This window comes from Elephantulus edwardii, unplaced genomic scaffold (assembly GCF_000299155.1).
Source record: "Elephantulus edwardii isolate Elephantulus edwardi_28Jun2011 unplaced genomic scaffold, EleEdw1.0 scaffold00004, whole genome shotgun sequence".
Taxonomy (NCBI): domain Eukaryota; kingdom Metazoa; phylum Chordata; class Mammalia; order Macroscelidea; family Macroscelididae; genus Elephantulus; species Elephantulus edwardii.
Window position 1 is genome coordinate 12,303,150 of NW_006399754.1, and position 17,533 is coordinate 12,320,682.

Here is a 17,533-nt window from a genome sequence, read left to right on the forward strand (position 1 = left end):
AGAATGAGAAGATTTATCTTGGAAAAGGTGCAGCCAAAGTGCCTCTTATCTCTCATACTTTGGCCATGTTGTCAGGAGAGACTATTCCTTGGGAAAAGGCATCATGCTTTGAAATTTGGAGGGTTAGCAAAGAGAGGAAGACAGACTCCCATCAGGATGGACTGAAATGGCGACTCCAGCAATGGGCTCCAGTGTATCAGAGATGGTGAGGACGGGACAGGAAGGGACAGGGTGGGACGGGATTCAGATCTGTTGTTCATAAGGTCACTATGAGTCACACTTGGCTCGATGCTACCCAACAAAAATTTAGAAATTTGCATCTCTGTTCATGTCTTATATACACACACACACACACACACACACACGTATGTATACATACATACATTAATATATACATACAAACGTCCATATATACTCACACATACATATTTATGTTGGTAGTTTTGTGTATGTGTTAAATATATACACAACAAAACATCTGCCATTTCAACAATCTTCATAAGTACAGTTCAGTGGCCCTAATTTTGTTTCCCATGTTCAAACCCCATCTATTTTTTGTTTACCCTTGACTTTTCCAAGGACTCACCCCACCTGGTAATATGCCCCAAAGTATTTGTCCACACCACACTGAGCCTCCAGTTTGACAAGTATAACTAGGACCTCTCACCCTGCAGAGAGCAGACTCAAGCCAGCATGGCATGCAGCCCACAGTGCAGAGGGGCAAGGGCAGGACAGCTGTGCGGGGAGGTTTCTTTCCTCCACTGAGAAACACTTACATTTGCATCAGGGCGGAGCTTGATGAGAAAACGCTTCCTCTTGAAGCTTAGCTTCCGCACCTTCGCCCAGTTGAAGGCATTGATCTTAGTGAAACCCTAAAAAAAGAAAAAAATGATAAACAAATGGTAAGTGTCAAATGCACCACGAGGACCTTGAGGAGGGGTTCTGCTTTGTGTGTGGGGAGCTGGAGGTAGAGGGGTGAGGTCCCGTGCTTCCGAAGTCTGCCTTTGGCTGGAGATCCCGGATCTGTGTGTTCAGGGGGATACCAATTCCTGGATCATTATTCCTCATTCACTAAAGGATTCAGCAGTCAGGCCAAGTCTGCCTTCAGGGAGAAAAGGTCAAGGTAAGGATGAAAATAAGAATGAAATAAAAACAAAGAAAAATTCTGACACCCTCATCTTAATTCACAGCCATCACTCTACAGAATGCCAGTCAATGCACTAAGTGATTTAAACACCTTCTTTTACCAAAGCCTTTCAGGAGACAATCGCTTGTTATGCATCAGAGAGCTGGACAATGACTAGGGAGGACAGAAGGAGAATTGATGACTTTGAGCTGTGGTGTTTGAGAAGGGTACTGAATAGACCACGGACTGCTAGGAAAACAAACAGGTTCGTCCTGGAGAGGGTTAAACCAGGCTGCTCCTTGGAGGCAAGGATTCTGAGGCTTCGTCTGACATACTTTAGACATGTTGCAAGGAGGGACCGGTCCTTGGAGAGGGACATCATGCTTGGGAGGGTGGAGGGACAGTGCAGGAGAGGAAGACCCTCTTTCTATAAGGTGGATTGATTCAGTGGCTGGGGTAATAGGGATGGGTGTGCTGGCGATGGTGAGATTGGCACAGGACAGAGCAGGGCTGTTGTACATAGGGTTGCTAAGAGTCGCAAGGGACTCGATGGCACATAACAACAACTACAGGAGACTCAGGGAGATGGTTTCATTAGCAACATGTTAAAGAAAGGTTAACAGACAGTAAAAATCACGACAGTGGAACTTGTCAGCACTGCTGTGTTCTTCCAGGTCTCTGCACATTTTCCTCCTTCAGAGCTACAGTGTTTCCACTTCACTGTCATTCATTCATTACTAGTGAAAAACAGTACTTTCCTTCTCTGACACACTTCCACCTAACACAAGTTCTGCCTTTTACAAGTTTTGTTGTTGTTGTTGTTATTGTGTATCATCGAGTTGGAAGTGACTCACAGCTGGCCCTCTGGCAGGTTTTCAGAGGCAGTAAATCGCATGAGAAGAGACTGCCCATCTTTCTCCTGTGTCCTTTGGGACTGCAGCACAGCTTCTTGCCACTAGGCCACCAGAGCTCAACCACTGTCAGAGAATTTATCTGGCAAAATAAAAATTCCTGAAAAAAGTCCCCTTACACGAAGGGCATTGCTAAGCTCCACGGAAGCAGAGCAGAAGGCTATTCATGATCCCCTACACATCCAGCCTGGTCTGGTTACTGAATCAGAAACATCTTCCAAAAGCAGAAGCAGGAGCAAGGAGGAGGGTGTGGGCTTCAGGGCTGAGCACGCCCAGAGTCCAGATTCTGGGTGGGACCCACAGCCCTTCATGGTCTTTGGCGGCCAGGTAGGACGTGGTGGAGACATGGCCTACTATGAGCTCCCAATGTTTGGTCTTTTGAATGAAAATCCGAATTCCTCCCCAGCCCACTGTACGGCTAAGGTCCATTTATTTCAACAGCAAGAATGAAGCAATTATGCGGTGGCAAGAAGATTAATTTCCAAATCCAGCTTTTGTACATTATTAAATTACTGAGCAATTCTCAATATTGAGATCATATCAAATGCAATCAGAGCAAATTAATTTGATGGCAAGGATTCCCTTCCGCTCTTTACGATGTTTAGACACATTGAATAGTTTTGATTTTGAAATTTAATCCCAGTAATAAAAAATACAGGGAAGCTTCGGTGGTAGTGCAGTAGCTGTGCACTGGGCTGCTAATGGGAAGGTTGGCAGTTCAAATCTACCAGCCTCTCCAAAGATGTGGCAGTTTGTTTCTGGAAACTCTACAGTCTTGGATTTCCCAAGAGGCAATTCTAGTCTGTCCCACTGTTGTTGTTAAGTGCTGTTGAGTTGAGGACGACTCACAGCGACCCCAGGAAAAGCAGGTCTACCTGAACCCTGTCCTATCCTGTGCCATCCTTATCATCTCTGACACACTTGAGCCCACTGATGTCGTCACTGTGTCAATCCACCTCGTCAGGGTCATAGGTCAGAACTGCTTAAGTGGCAGTGGGAGTGGGTGACAGGTACTGACAAAGTATTTTGTTTACATTGTTTTTCTTCTTGGGTATTCACAAATGACTTATGTAGGTAAAAACTGTTAAGTGCTGTCATCTCTCAAATGTACTATTCACAAAGCTACCTGACGTGAAATGCAATTTTAACTCCTCTTGGGACAGAATTGTGCCATAGTCACTGTCTGATGGCACAGAGCATAATGCATTGGGCTACTATCCAAAAGGTTAGCATTTCAAATCCATCAGCTACACCGCTGCCAAAAGGCGCCAATCTCTCTGGTCTGGCTTGGTCACAGGCACACAGGAGAGAAGGATGACTGGAGGGAATGGGAGACACCTGAGCGAAGGTCTAAAGAAAGGTTTTGGCCAGGTACATATTTATAGCTTATAAAACTGGTAGAATTTAACCCTATTTCCTGAGAAATAAAGATGTTTTCTCTGCATCTTCTAAAAACTAAAGCACAGATTACACACAATTGTTTAAAAGGAAAGCACCAAAGAAAATTTTTTTGAGTAATGGATATATTTATTATTTTGATTGCATTGATAACTTCACTGGTATTTATAGATACCATAACTTAACAAATGGCATTCTGTATGTATATGGAATTTATTGTATAGAAATAAGTCAATAAAACTGTTAAGAAAGAGTTGTTATTGTTGTTAGGTGCTACTGAGTTGAATACAGTCATAGTGACCCCTTAATAGCAGATCTGACCCTGTCCTAGCCTGTGCCATCCTCACAATCTCTGACACACTCAAGTCCATTACTGCGGTCACGGAGTAAATCTCTGAGGGTCTTCCCCTCCTTCGCCGTCTCTTCTCCTTTCCAAGTTAAGAAAGAGAGTTGCACTGAGTAAGAAAAGAGTTCCACAGCAGCGTAGTTAAGAAAGCACACACTTTAGAATGCAGAGAGTCATTAAGTTTTATGTCTTAAGTGCAAGACAAGAATGAATTCCAGTATAGTGCGTTATGGTGTAGGATTACTTTGGTGCCAGGATACAGCTTTTATGAATTTGCAGGGCTGTTGTATCTTACAGGGTCATGTGACACATTTTATTTTGAATTATGTGCCAATGAAGTTATAAATGAGCTGTTTTGCGTCAAATAAAGTTAAAAAGCGACTCCTATTACTGCAGAAGGTTTTGTGTAAGTACATAAACAGCTTTATTTGGGGATCTGAAACCATGATCATTGCACTGTACTTTAAGTACAGCTCTATGGAGAGACACACATCTCTACAATTCTACAGTCAGGAGGAGTCCCTGGTTTGTGCAAAAGCTTAATGTGCTCCGCTGGTAACCAAAAGATTGGAGGTTCAAGTATAGCGAGTCTCACTCTGGTGATCTACTTCTGGAAAATCACAGAAAAAAAATTCTGAAAACACACTTCTACTCTGACATAAATGGGCTTGCCACAAATCTAAGTTGATTTCAAAGGAACTGGTCAACTGGTCACAATCAATAAGACCATACAAATCCAAAATTAGGGCAAAGGCCAATGAAACAGAATCTAGGAACTGGGCGCATGCAAGGAAACAAAGCCTTAGACAGGTTAGTTTTTCTTTCTTCACCTAAAAATATCAGCCCACCCAACACGGAATCAGTCAAAGAGCCACCTCTTATCCTGCCATCGTAAGGGGAACTGAGCTGTGTTCTGAACACTCTTACCTGAAATACTAGAATTCCTGTGTTGGCAACGGCCAGGTTGATCTTAGTACCTTCCCTGTCCTTGGCCGGGTGCAACCGGATTCCATACATCTCCAGACGACGGGCAATCTCCAGGAGCTGGAAATCCGATTCTGCTGGTGTCTGTCCACTGACAAAACAAAAATTAAAAGGAAGGCCAGGAGATTTGAATTCCCTGTGTCTACTAGGTCGAGATTCAAGAGCTGCTCTTGGGAAATAACAAGGCATTTCACCACCAACAGTGGGGCTAACCGATCAGATGACACCCAACCCCTCATTCATTGCAACCCAAGGTCCGGCAGGTTGGACAAAAGCACTATTGCTCATGTAACACAAAACCCCAAAGGTCTATCTCCAACACGGTCAGCTTTGTGGAACTCTCAAAGAGCTTCCTTCAAGGTTATATAAAAGCAAAATACCATAGTGCTCAAACAAGTCGTCAGTCACTCGCAATGGGCCTAAACTTGTAAGCAAAATTTAAGACCACGTATTATTGTATCATCAGCAGGCCTCAAATGCCTACCTTAAACACAGTAGCAACTACACACACACACACACACAAAACCACAAGAGAATCTGTTTAGAATGTTTTCATGATCAAATTAGAACACATAAAAACGCTGAAACAAACCCCAAACAGCAAACCAACCCAAATGGAGAGGCTGTAAAGGCTGTATACACTCTTACAATATTCCTACAGGATCCCTCATTCACCAGGTCCCAACCCCAAATTTCCCCCCAAGATACTTAGTAGTTTGAGTCTCTATGACTCTCCCTTTCACACCAACACAGGAGAAGTCAGCCAACTTCAAGCCAGCCAGCAATGTGAACCAACCTGGCCTCACAGGACATCAGGCAAAAGGCCTGAAACACTTACCTGCAGTATTAAGAGAGTAAGAAGGATGCCAGCAACCCAATGGGCCTGTGTGCTCTTCCACCTGACCTTCTGTTCATTCACTCTATAATCATGTGTCGCTTACTGTGCATGATGCTATTAGGCGCCATCGAGCTGGGTCTGCCTCCGATGACCCGACATACAGCCGAGTGGTGTGCCTGAGCCCGTTACAGCCAGTGTGTCCATACACAACACAAAGGGCCTTCTTCTTTTTCGTTGACCTTTTACTCTGCCATGCAGGATGTCCCAGCACCAATCCTTCTGATCCTTACTTTTAAGAAGCATTCTTGTTCTACTTCTTTCAGACAGATTGATCATTCTTAGGCAGTCCTGAGTATACTCAATGTTAACTCCGTGATTCAAATTCCCAGGCCAACCCCTCTCCAGCCTTCCTTATGCCCTGCTAGTTCCCACATACTAATTATGTGACTGAACATCACCATGGCTTGGGGCAGGTGCCCCTTAGTTCTCGAAGTGACATCTCTGCTTTTTTTAAAAAATATTTTAAAGACGTCTTTCACAGGAAATTTGCCCAATGTAATACATCTGTGATGTGTTCTGTGAAACAGGACACTATGTGTTTGGATGCTGTATGAAGACCATATTGTAAGCTGGTCTTGTTTTTTTCCTTAAGCATCTCAAACAAGATTCATATTTTAGCAGCATTCATTAACCGGCTGAGAGGGACTACTTTTTCTGTTTGGTCTTCAACCTGCATGATAAATAATTTCTCCGTGACTCGACGACACATAACAACAACAACATATCTGATTGAAGGTCCTCCGCATTTTCATTAGCCTGGTTGAGAGTCATTGTGATTGTCAAGTTTGACACAGCTAAATCATGAGCAATGCTGTTGTTATTAGGTGCTGTTGAGTGTGACTCACAGTGACTCAGTGAACTACAGGTCTGAAGCCTGTCCTATCCTGTGCCATCCTCACACTTCCCGACACATAGAGCCCACTGTGGCAGTCACTGTCTGTCCACATGGCCGAAGGTTTTCCTCTCTTTCATTAACCCTATGCCTTTCCATGCACCATGTCCTGCCTAACAACGTGTCTGAAGTATGTGAGGTGAAGCTTTATCGTCTTCTCCTCCAAGGAACACTCTGGCTGCACCCTCTCCAAGACCTATCTATTTGGTCTTTTGGCAGTCCATGGGATGTTCAGTGTTCTTCTCCAATACTACAGCTAAAAGGCATCAATTCTTCTTCTGTCATACTTAGTCACTGTCCAGCGCTCAGATGCAGAGTAAGTGATCAGAAAGACCATGGCCTCTATCAGATGAACCTTAATCCTCAAACTGACATCAATACTCCTAAATCATTTGGAGACATCCCTGACTGCAGTCTTTCCCAGAGCCACGTGTCTCCTGACTTCCTGACTGCTGGTGCCCAGGGTGTTGACTGTGATCCAAGTAAGAAGAAGACGTTGACAGATTCACTCTTTCCTCCATCTACGACGATGTTACCTATAGGTCTCGTGGTAAGAATTTTTGTTTTCTCGGTATTGAGATGCAATCCATGTCGAAGGCTCGTCTTTGATCTTCTTTTTCTCTGATTAAACTTTGAGAAGCCTGGTTTGCTATTAGAGGTCATGAGTAACTGTACTCTGTAATTTTCCACCTTCATGCTGTTTAATAAGCTTTTGTTTCACTTAAAAATAAACTCTTATCCTTTGCCTCTTGCTGCTACTATCACTAACACTGGTTTTGTTGCACTTGAGACTCAAGACGAATGTCACAGTAATATCTGTTGTTGTTACGTGCCGTCGAGTCGCTTGCGACTCATAGTGACCCTATGTACAACAGCCCTAAACTCTGCTCTGTCCTGTGCCAATCGCACTGTCTCTGGTACACCCATCCCGATTACCCCAGTCACTGAATCAATCCATCTCATAGAGGGTCTTCCCCTCCTGCGCTGTCCCTCCACCCTCCCAAGCATGATGTCCTTCTCCAAGGACCAGTCCCTCCTCACAACATGCCCAAAGTATGTTAGACGGAACCTCAGAATCCTTGCCTCCAGGGAGCTGCCCAGTTTAACTCTTTCCAGGACGAATCTGTTTGTTTTCCTAGCAGTCCATGGTATTCTCAATACTCTTCTCCAGCACCACAGCTCAAAGGCATCAATTCTTCTTCTATCCTCCTTGGTCATTGTCCAAAAAAAAATTAAAGAGATATTGCTCAACACTCAAGAAACAAGCATCCATGAGACTGGAAGTTGCTGTTAATGGATCAAAGCATATACTTTATTTCAGAAAGCGGTTTATTGAACATACATAAACCAGTCGTATAGTTATTTTTCATGACTGTCAAGACAAATATAAGTGATAAATGTGCTGTACCATTTGAGGACTTTCTGGTGCACTGTGTTACGTGCTGTGCTGTTAGCTAGTGAGTCGTTTGAATTCCCAGGCTGCTTTGAGGAACTAAGGCAATTCTCCCCCCATAAGGATTACATGTATGGAAACCTGGTAACGGGTTGGTCGCTGAGTCAGAATCTTTTTGAGGCTCGTATGTGGGAATTATTATGCTTATCGGGGCCATCACATTATATACAAGTGACATAAGATGCACACAGTAAGTTGCGGTACTTGCTACACGCCATTCTCTAACTGGGACTTCTGGACTTTAGTAGAACTTTATGGGACCACTGGTGTGGTGGGGCGCAGCTGGATCTTGTTCAGACGGACACTGTGGCACATAACTGGAGTCACTCTGAGTGTGCTGCACGTGCACATTCACACCTACGTACGTTAGGAGGGCTGACCACTGTGAGTGTGTGCACACGCACGCTCACACCTACGTACTGAGGGCTGACCACTGTGAGAGTGTGCACACGCACACGTTCATGCCTACGTACGGGCTGACCACTGTGAGAGTGTGTGCACGCACACGTTCATGCCTACGTACGGGCTGACCACTGTGAGAGTGTGTGCACGCACACGTTCATGCCTACGTACGGGCTGACCACTGTGAGAGTGTGTGCACGCACACGTTCATGCCTACGTACGGGCTGACCACTGTGAGAGTGTGTGCACGCACACGTTCATGCCTACGTACGGGCTGACCACTGTGAGTGCATGCAAGCGTGCGCTCATGCCTACGTACGTGAGGGCTGACCACTATAAGAGTGCATGCAAGAGTGCGCTCATGCCTATGTACGCTAGGAGGGCAGACCACTGTGAGTGTGTGCACATGCACGCTCATGCCTACGTATGGTGAGGGCTGACCACTGTGAGTGCGTGCACGCGCACGCTCATTCCTACATACACAAGGAGGGCTGACCACTGTGAGTGTGTGCACCTGCACGCTCATGCCTACATACGCTAGCAGGGCAGACAGAAATAGTACTTAGAGACTATGAAGCAATAAACGAGCCTTACATGTGGTTATGGTGAAACTCCACGATTTTGTCTTCTAACGCATCTTGCTGAGGTATGTACTTATTTTTTGCTAAGTGCTCTCTGTCCAAAGCTTCATCAAAATCTCCAATTTCGGCTAAGAAAGACAAAAGTAAACAAACAAAATACAACAAAATGAGCCACATTTGGTTAGCATTTCACAATTTGTTATACAGCTCCCTTCCCTCCCCTCGCCCCATGGAAATATTAACCAGCTAGTTAACTAGGAACCAGCTTACGGCTTGACGAGATCTTGCTGGGAAGTATAAGTGCTAGATGTTTGAGTGTGTGTGAAGATGTATTTAACAGTCATGGCCATGGAGGTGATAGTATCTTATTTCTGTATAGAAAATTCTGGAATCATTCCTCTTTAGCTGTTTAGGTCCCTCTCATTCAACTCAGGGTCGCTTTCATTCTCAATAATAAGTACATATTCATTGGCACTTTTTAACCTTTAAATAAGACATAGTTTTAGGACTATACAAAACCAACTTTTTAAAAAAGCTCATCTGTAACAGCTGGGATGAAAAATCCAAAAGCTTTATCATTGAAGGATGATTGAAATGGACGCAGAAGGTGTTGTTGCTAGGGGCTTCGAGTGGAAAACAACTGTGAGCACTGTCCTATCCCACGCCATCCTCACAATCTCTGATACCTCAAATCCACCGCTGCAGTCACCACATAAACCCACCTGGGTGAGGACCTTCCTGTCTTTTGCCACCCTGCCACCATCCCAAGCATCATGTCCCTCTCCCAGGAATAACCTCTCCTGGCAACGTGCCCAAAGTAAGCATAATTTAACAAGGACGATAAAAGCAAGGAGCTATTTGAGTTTTGTAGTCTGCTGTCAGAAATATTTGATCAAATTGAAAAATGTCTATGTATTTTTCACAGGCAAGCAAGGTTATGTTTTCCCTTCTTCATGAAAGCAACACATAGCTGCAGAATGTTTACTCTTGCTATCTGAGGCTAGAGCTTTAAAACCAGTACTTGGGCCCTGGGTTAATGATACTCACTGTAGCTCAATTTACACCAATTTCAGTTATCAGACAGTTTATTGCTTCCTCTGTATCATCTATTCTGTGTAAATAAGCTGCCAGCCAGCTGTTGCAGCTGTTTTGATTAAGGCAAATGGATGGTTGCTATGAAACCCATCTTTGATTTTCGTCACATGAAGCAGTCTGTCACTCACTGGGCGCCAGTCCTGCGGCCACCATCAGGGGCATGGCCTACAAGCTGCCGTGATGCCATAAATCACACTCATTGGGCATATGTGCTCTTCACAAAACAGTGACAACTCACCTGGTGACAGGTGGGCCCTGGTAGGAAGAGTCACTCACCAACTTCCTCCTGCTATGACAGATCAATAACCCTACTTACTAATTATCCTGACTTCCAAATTAATTTCTTCCTCTGTTAACTGTTCTTTATGATGGAAAATGGTGCGGAAATGGGAGACATCCTTGCCCACTGTCACTGGCTACCCATCTGGTGCTGACAAAGTATATGGGAAAACACCTACATCTTAAATGTCCTTGAGCTTTTCGTTTGAAGTTCATAATTCATTTGGATTTTATAATATAGTCTTTTCTGAAATCCTATATAAATGAGGTTAAGAAATTCCATTTTTCCTCCTGTGGTAGGGTCAATCTATCTAACAATTCTCTTTTCTTCTCTGCCACTTTCTTCTCATTGTCACCATGCAATGGCAACACAGGATGACAAAATTCATTTACTCCCCAGGTGTTCTCTCCTTTGAAATATGGAGTAATAGGTTCCTAATTCTATTTTGAGAGTTTGAGAACTGATGTGTATTCAAGGCATGACTTAGCGGTTTTTTTAATGTATTATGCCCCAGATTGTCACAGTATCAGATTAAATTTTTTAGCAGTAGATTAAGGACAAAAACAGGAACAAGAAAAACCTTAAATCCTGTGATTTCAAGAAAGGAGCTGCACATGAAGATGTTCTTGGGCAAACTCTTTTGTCATTGTAATTCTCACAACCCACCTGCAGACAGGTACTACCTGCCAACCTGCCAAGCTATCCACCTACATGGTATCTTTACATCACAGCTAGTTAGTGTTTGAGTTCTCTTTTCATTGACAAGTTCTGTTTAGTTGATTCACAATACATTAGGGAAAATTAAGAGTCTGAAGTATGGCAGGAACTGAAAAAGGCCAGTGATAGGAAAACAAATTAAACATAGAACATCTGAAAGATTCCTCACATTTAAATGAAAAAGGTGTCTGGGGGGAAGGATCTCTGATGTACACAGGTAAGAGGAACACAGAGTTTACAGAAAGAACTAGGAGTGAGCATTGGAAAAGCTTCTGCAAAAGAAAAGCGAGCTGATCTCTCACACCTTACTGATAACATAAATAATTTCTAATAATTTAAATCAGCATGCTCTTCCCAAGAGATTCGGTGAAATTCTTTCTTTCACGTCTGAGTACATTTAAAAAGTGCAGGATAAATAAAGAGCAGAGGGAAAAAAAGCGCAGAAATGGGGCTTTACCCATTAAATATCACAAGATATCACAAAGAAGATCATAAGAAGTCATGTCTCTCATGTCAAAAACTACAGTGGCAAAAGCATTTCAGAATCCATGTGTTTCATTTTCTTTTTTTAAAAAAAATTGTCCACATTCTACAGGGATCTTGGGGCCTCTGTTGGTGTCTGAAAGAAGACTAGGGTGTAAGGCAGAGTACACAACTTTCTGGGTGTCAACTGATCTCCAGTTCTGAATGTGAGAGTAAGAGTTACCAGTGTGCACAAATGTGGGAGAAAGAGGCATAAAGCTAAGTAATTGGAAAATTTTACCAAAGTGTATTCTCTTCTGCTTACAGACTGTCTAGGGTCATAGATCTCTTACGAAGGTACAAGCAGTTCTCAGAGTATGAATGCATCTCACTCTTAAATCTGTCTTTATAATAATTTTATTATTTTTTTTGCATGTATACCATCAAATCGGATCTGACCGGTACAGGAGGAGATTGTCCCTCCTTCTCCAGCAGAACATCACTTGGATTCAAACTGCACACCTCTGGGATTGCAGTTTAAATCTGTCTTTATGCAAAATTTTACTATGTAGAAGATCAGTTAGGTACAGTTTGTAGCCACATTAATTAGTCTTACGTTTCTTTTGGTCTACATACACTGTACCTTTCTATGCACAAAAAAGGGAAACACTTCTGTATACACTAAGACATATTTAATAATGAAGGATGATAATAATAATATTTTGATATTCATTTCCAAGTAGCACCATTTTCTTCAATGTATAATATATATTACTACTTAAAAAAACCCAATGTGTATCTTCCACTTAAAATAAGTTATTCCCGTGGCTGGGTGCTGAGTGTGAGAAAGGCTCAGGTAAACAGTTACCTGATATGCCTTAGTTAACCTTGGAATGAGGACAATCTACTTTATCCTGTGTTTAGGTCAAGATAAGGGAAAATATAGATTTCCAGCATCAGGAACATTCTGTCATTTTCTTGTGTTTACTGAGCCTTGGAGAGCAGAATGTACAGTGTTAACCTTGTGGAAGCTTTATATTTAGGACTGATGTGCCATATGCAAGGGTGGATGTTAAATTCAAGGACAAGAAGTAAAAAGTTTAGTTGATTTTGCATCCATCCATCCATCCAAATATCCAAGTTTCTCTTTTGAGACAAATGGAGTAACAACAATTGCTAGCAAACTTGGAATGACGCAGACACATGCCAGTATTCATGGGTTAATGTTTGAGAGATGGGCATATTAAAGAAGGTTGGGAGAACTGTCTTCTCCTGCATCCATGGTAAATTCTTAAGTCTGTTGTGGCTGTGAATTTCCCCCCGCCCAATCAGGTCACTATGCTGTTTCCAACCTGTCTGATTTTGAAGGAAGCCCCCAGGACTCACATTGCACGATGTGTGAGATCAGGAGAGCGGCGCTGGTGTCATTGCACGTCAGTCTGCCTTGAGCCAAGTCCTGCTTCACCTGCAGAGCAAACAGGTACCTGTGAAAATAAAGGACAGGCATCATGCAGAGAGAGCATCAAAGCCAGGCTTGCTCCTAGAAACCTGTCCATGCTGAGAAACAGAAGAAAGGAGAGAAAACCAGTAACAAGAAACTGCGCCCAGGTTGGAATGAATCCTGCAATGTAAATACCACTTCCCTAAAAATAAAGTACCGGGAGATAGATGCTGTAATCTTTTCACACAATGAGTACTAAGTTTCCTTTTATACAGAGAGACACAGCCATAAAACATAAGGCTGTTTCCTACCACTCACTCAATCTTTTGTAAGGCAGAGGAAGCATTCTGAGTTTTTTCAATCCAACACACTGGGAAATGACTTTACAGCTAAGGCAGTAAGAGCAGTTTATTCGGTTATTAAGAGCTTTGCCACTAGAGTCAGAAACATGGGTTTACGGAACCCTCTCCTGTCACTTATCTGCAGTGTGATTTTCACTTTCTAAACTTCAGCTATCAGATAAATAAAATCATCTTAATTTAAAATTATTCTCTTCACATTATATATGTTGTTGTTGTCGTTATGTGCCGTCGAGTCATTTGCCACTCATAGAGACCCTCTGTACAACAGCCCTAAACCCTGCTCTATCCTGTGCCAATCTCACTGCCTGACACACCCATCCCGATTACCCCAGTCACTGAATCAATCCACCCTCATAGAGGGTCTTCCCCTCCTGCGCTGTCCCTCCACCCTCCCAAGCATGATGTCCCTCTCCAAAGATCTGTCTCTCCTCACAACATGTCCAAAGTATGTCAGGCAAAGCCCCAGAATCCTTGCCTCCAAGGAGCAGCCTGGTTTAACCCTCTCCAGGATGAATCTGTTTGTTTTCTTGGCAGTCCATGGTACATTCAGTACTCTTCTCCAATACCACAGCTCAAAGGCGTCAATTCTCCTTCTGTCCTCCCTAGTCATTGTCCAACTCTCTGATGCATAACAAGTGATTGCAAAAACCATGGCCTGTATCAGGCAGACCTTAGTTTCCAGAGAGACACCATTGTTCTTGAGTACTTTAGAGAGGTCCCTAACAGCAGACTTTCCCGTCGCAATATGTTTTTTGATTTCCTGACTGCTGTAAACAATTCGATGTACAAGGAAAAAAAAAAACATTTTTAAATAACAGTTAAGTAAAAGCAATGTGATGTAAAATTGTATTTGAAAAAAGCCAATATGAACTCAGAAATGTATGCGTGTCTCTGTGTATATTATGTGCCCCACAGTCAGCAGCGACTCAGAGCTGACTGACTCTCCAGCATGTTTTCAGAGGCTGCAAATCATGAAATGAGACTGTCCAACTTTGTCCTGTGGAATGGCCGGTGGATTTGAACCACGTGCCTTTGGGTTGGCAGCACAACTCCCTACCACTGAGCTACCCACCAGCTCTCTCTCATAAATGTTTAGAAAGGTCTCAGCAACATTCAAGCCTTCTCCTGTTGAGTCAACACATACCGACTCATAGTGACCTTCTAGAACAGAGAACTGCCCCATAAGGTTTCCAAGGCTGGACATCTTCACATTTGCAAACCTCATTTTTCTCCCACAGAGGGGCAAGTTTGAACCCCTGACCTTATGGTTGGCAGCCAAGTACTTCACCATTGCCAGAGAGCACACTAAAATGACCTACAAGCACAGTTCCCTTGGGAGCAACCCTAGCACCCAGATTTTGACCCTATTAATCAACTGGACAGACACAGATCGAGAAATGGTAGGTTCCAAATCCTGAGCAGACAAAGTCACAGTGTAAACCTAGAATACAAGTTAGATAGAGGCTTCCAGAAAACAAGTGTATCAAAAAAGACAAGACTATCATGGGAAGGTCCTCTGCCACCCAACATTGTGACAGTGGAAACATCAACCATAATGGTTACAGTGACTGAAATACAGTCAGTTAAGGAAAGTCCAAGAGTCTCTACCAGTATTTTATTCTACTAGTTTATTATTTTTGTGTGAGTGTACTGTCAAATCAGATCTGACTGGTACAGGAGGAGATTTGCCCCTCCTTCTCCAGCAAGGCATCTGGTGGATTCGAATTGTGTCCCTCTAGGATTGCAGGGCAGCTTCTTGCCACTAGAGCTCCCCCTACCAATATGTTAAAAAGGAGAAAAAGAAATGTATCCTAGAGGTTATTAAAGAACTGCTCACATAAAAATTAGTAACCCAAGGCAAAAAGTTCTTCCTATAGTCTGCTTCTCCAGTAGGCGGGGTATTTCAAGGTGCCAAATGCTCCACGTGGATGGAGTAAAGCTCAGCTTCACAGAAGAAAGCCAGCAAACAGTCTAGCAGGAATAAAAGAACTAGAAAATGCTCAATACACAACCGAAAAAGAAGGGACTCGCTCTGCCAAGCAAGACTTGTCACCTGGTGTAAAAATCCTTTAGGAGACTCGACATTTACAGAAAATAACACTACTTTACAACAGAAAGATCAGAATGTCAACACCGTTAACCAGCGACCACTCCTAGTACCAATAATAAATGATGAGACAGACACACACCACCACGCCTGGAGGACTCACTTGCAAGTTTCAGGGAATGGTAATGGACAGAAGAACAAGTTCAAAAGCACTGTGAGGAAGCAATCAGACCAAGTGAGGAAGCAGAACATTTTGGAGTAGTCTAGTTTCTTCAATAAGATAGTATCATGAAAAAAAAAAAGAAAAAGAAAAAGGAGGGACAATGCTGGATTAAAGGAGACCTAAAAGACATCATAACCAGATGCAATTTGAGGTCACATAGTGACTCCCATTTGGGCGCTCTGCTGGCCTAGCGGGTAAGGCCTTGTGCTGACACCTCAAAGGCATCAGATGCTCTATGGAAGAGAGACGGGCACCCTCCTCCCCTGAACTTTTTGCTGAAAACCCACTGGAGGGCTGGCTATGGGTCAGTTCTGATTTAAAGGCATGTAACAAGAACAATTAAAGAGGAGCAAATACAATTGACACCTGGAGAGATAAACAGAAAAATCTGAATTTGGCTTAGGTATTAGAAGAGATTAAAAATATATATGCTAGGGTGTTAATCATAGGGTTGCAAAATTTGATGGGTGGGTGGGGTGAAGGAAATGGGAAGGATCTTTCGTGAAAATGTATTCAAACTTTGTAAATAAATCAGAATAAAAATTTTTAAAAAGCATATATGCATGCATAAGAACTCAAGAATATCACATTGCCATGTCAGCAGCGGCAATCTCTAAGTTTACTATTTTCACTTTCTTAGTGTTTATTTGCATATTCGCTCTTTCAACAATGTACAGCGATAGAGTCTCCTCTTTTGTAAAGTGCACCTGTAATTTCAAAATGGAGCTGTACAAACACCAACCACTGAGGCTTTCACAAGAATTAAATGAGCTGATACGTGTGGGCTGGGATTGCACGGCACCGGAACCAGTTTGAAAAGCCATCTACAGGAGCTGGTTCTACAGAAGCCTGTGGGGTGGAGCTCCCCGATTAAAACAAGCCTGGAAGCAGGAGTGGCACCCACTTCCGAAATGGTTTGCCTCCTAAACTCTATGAACAATGCTCAGGTCTTCCGTTCATAGAGTCGCCATGAGTCGTCTACAACTTGACGGCACCTAACAACAACAATACATGCAAAGCACATGACTAGTGCACATTCAACAGTAAACCAGTAACTTTAGTAGGACTCATTTAGAAAACTACACTATTAAACAATAGTGCATTATTATTATTATTTGCATTATTGTTAAACACATACTAAACAGGTACAATTCTGAAACAGAGAAGAGAACTAGAATTTCAACACAGCTTCCCATGGGAAGAGGATTCTTAACTGAGCTGTGCTGTGTCTTCTGAATCACACGGAATCCTCCCTAGGCACACAGGCTTTAATTCCTAATCCATTCAATTCGTTTTCAAATGCATAGGAAGGATCTATATTTCAAAAACACTACATCCTGAATATTTTACTACTAGTATACCTCAGAGATATTTTGAGTTTAGTTCCACCAAAATAAAGCAAATACCACAATTCACATGAATTCCCCCCACCTCAGTATATATAAAAGTCATATTCTATTAAAAACTCACTTCTGTCAAGTCAAAACTGAGTCACCGCTGACCCTCCACTGGGTTTAGAAAGTGGTCAACTGCACAGAAGAGAACTGTCTACTTTTTCTGTGGAGCTGCTGGTGGATTCGAACTGCTGGAGGGGCACGGCCTTTGGTTTAGCAGCACAGCACCCTACGGACTGTACCACCAGAGGCCTCTTGGTCAACTGCCTGACCCTGCAGTCTATTGAAGAAGCCCTGATTATGGAATGCATAATGTCCTGGGATCCTCAGTGAAAGAACAGTAGCTTGAATCCACCAGCTGCTCTGCAGGAGAAAGAGGGACAGTCTCCTCTCACCAAGATTTAAGGCCTTACTACACTGCCGTAGTAGTAAAGACAGCATGGTACTGGTACAATGACAGACACATAGATCAATGGAATCGAATTGAGAATCCAGAGATCAACCCATCTATCTATGGTCAA

The 17,533-nt window shown here is 43.0% G+C and overlaps 1 protein-coding gene across 1 annotated transcript in view; it reads right to left on the reverse strand.

Annotated features, from left to right (window-relative positions):
• The window catches only part of FARP1 (FERM, RhoGEF (ARHGEF) and pleckstrin domain protein 1 (chondrocyte-derived)), a 343,383-nt gene that overhangs the window by 90,905 nt on the left and 234,945 nt on the right, over positions 1–17,533 (reverse strand). Inside the window, exons 5-8 of the mRNA XM_006879564.1 lie at positions 12,932–13,029; positions 9,005–9,119; positions 4,709–4,856; positions 777–872 (exon numbers count right to left, since the gene is read on the reverse strand). Of these exons, the coding sequence (XP_006879626.1) occupies positions 777–872; positions 4,709–4,856; positions 9,005–9,119; positions 12,932–13,029 (457 nt within the window). The remainder of the gene's footprint in view (positions 1–776; positions 873–4,708; positions 4,857–9,004; positions 9,120–12,931; positions 13,030–17,533) is intronic.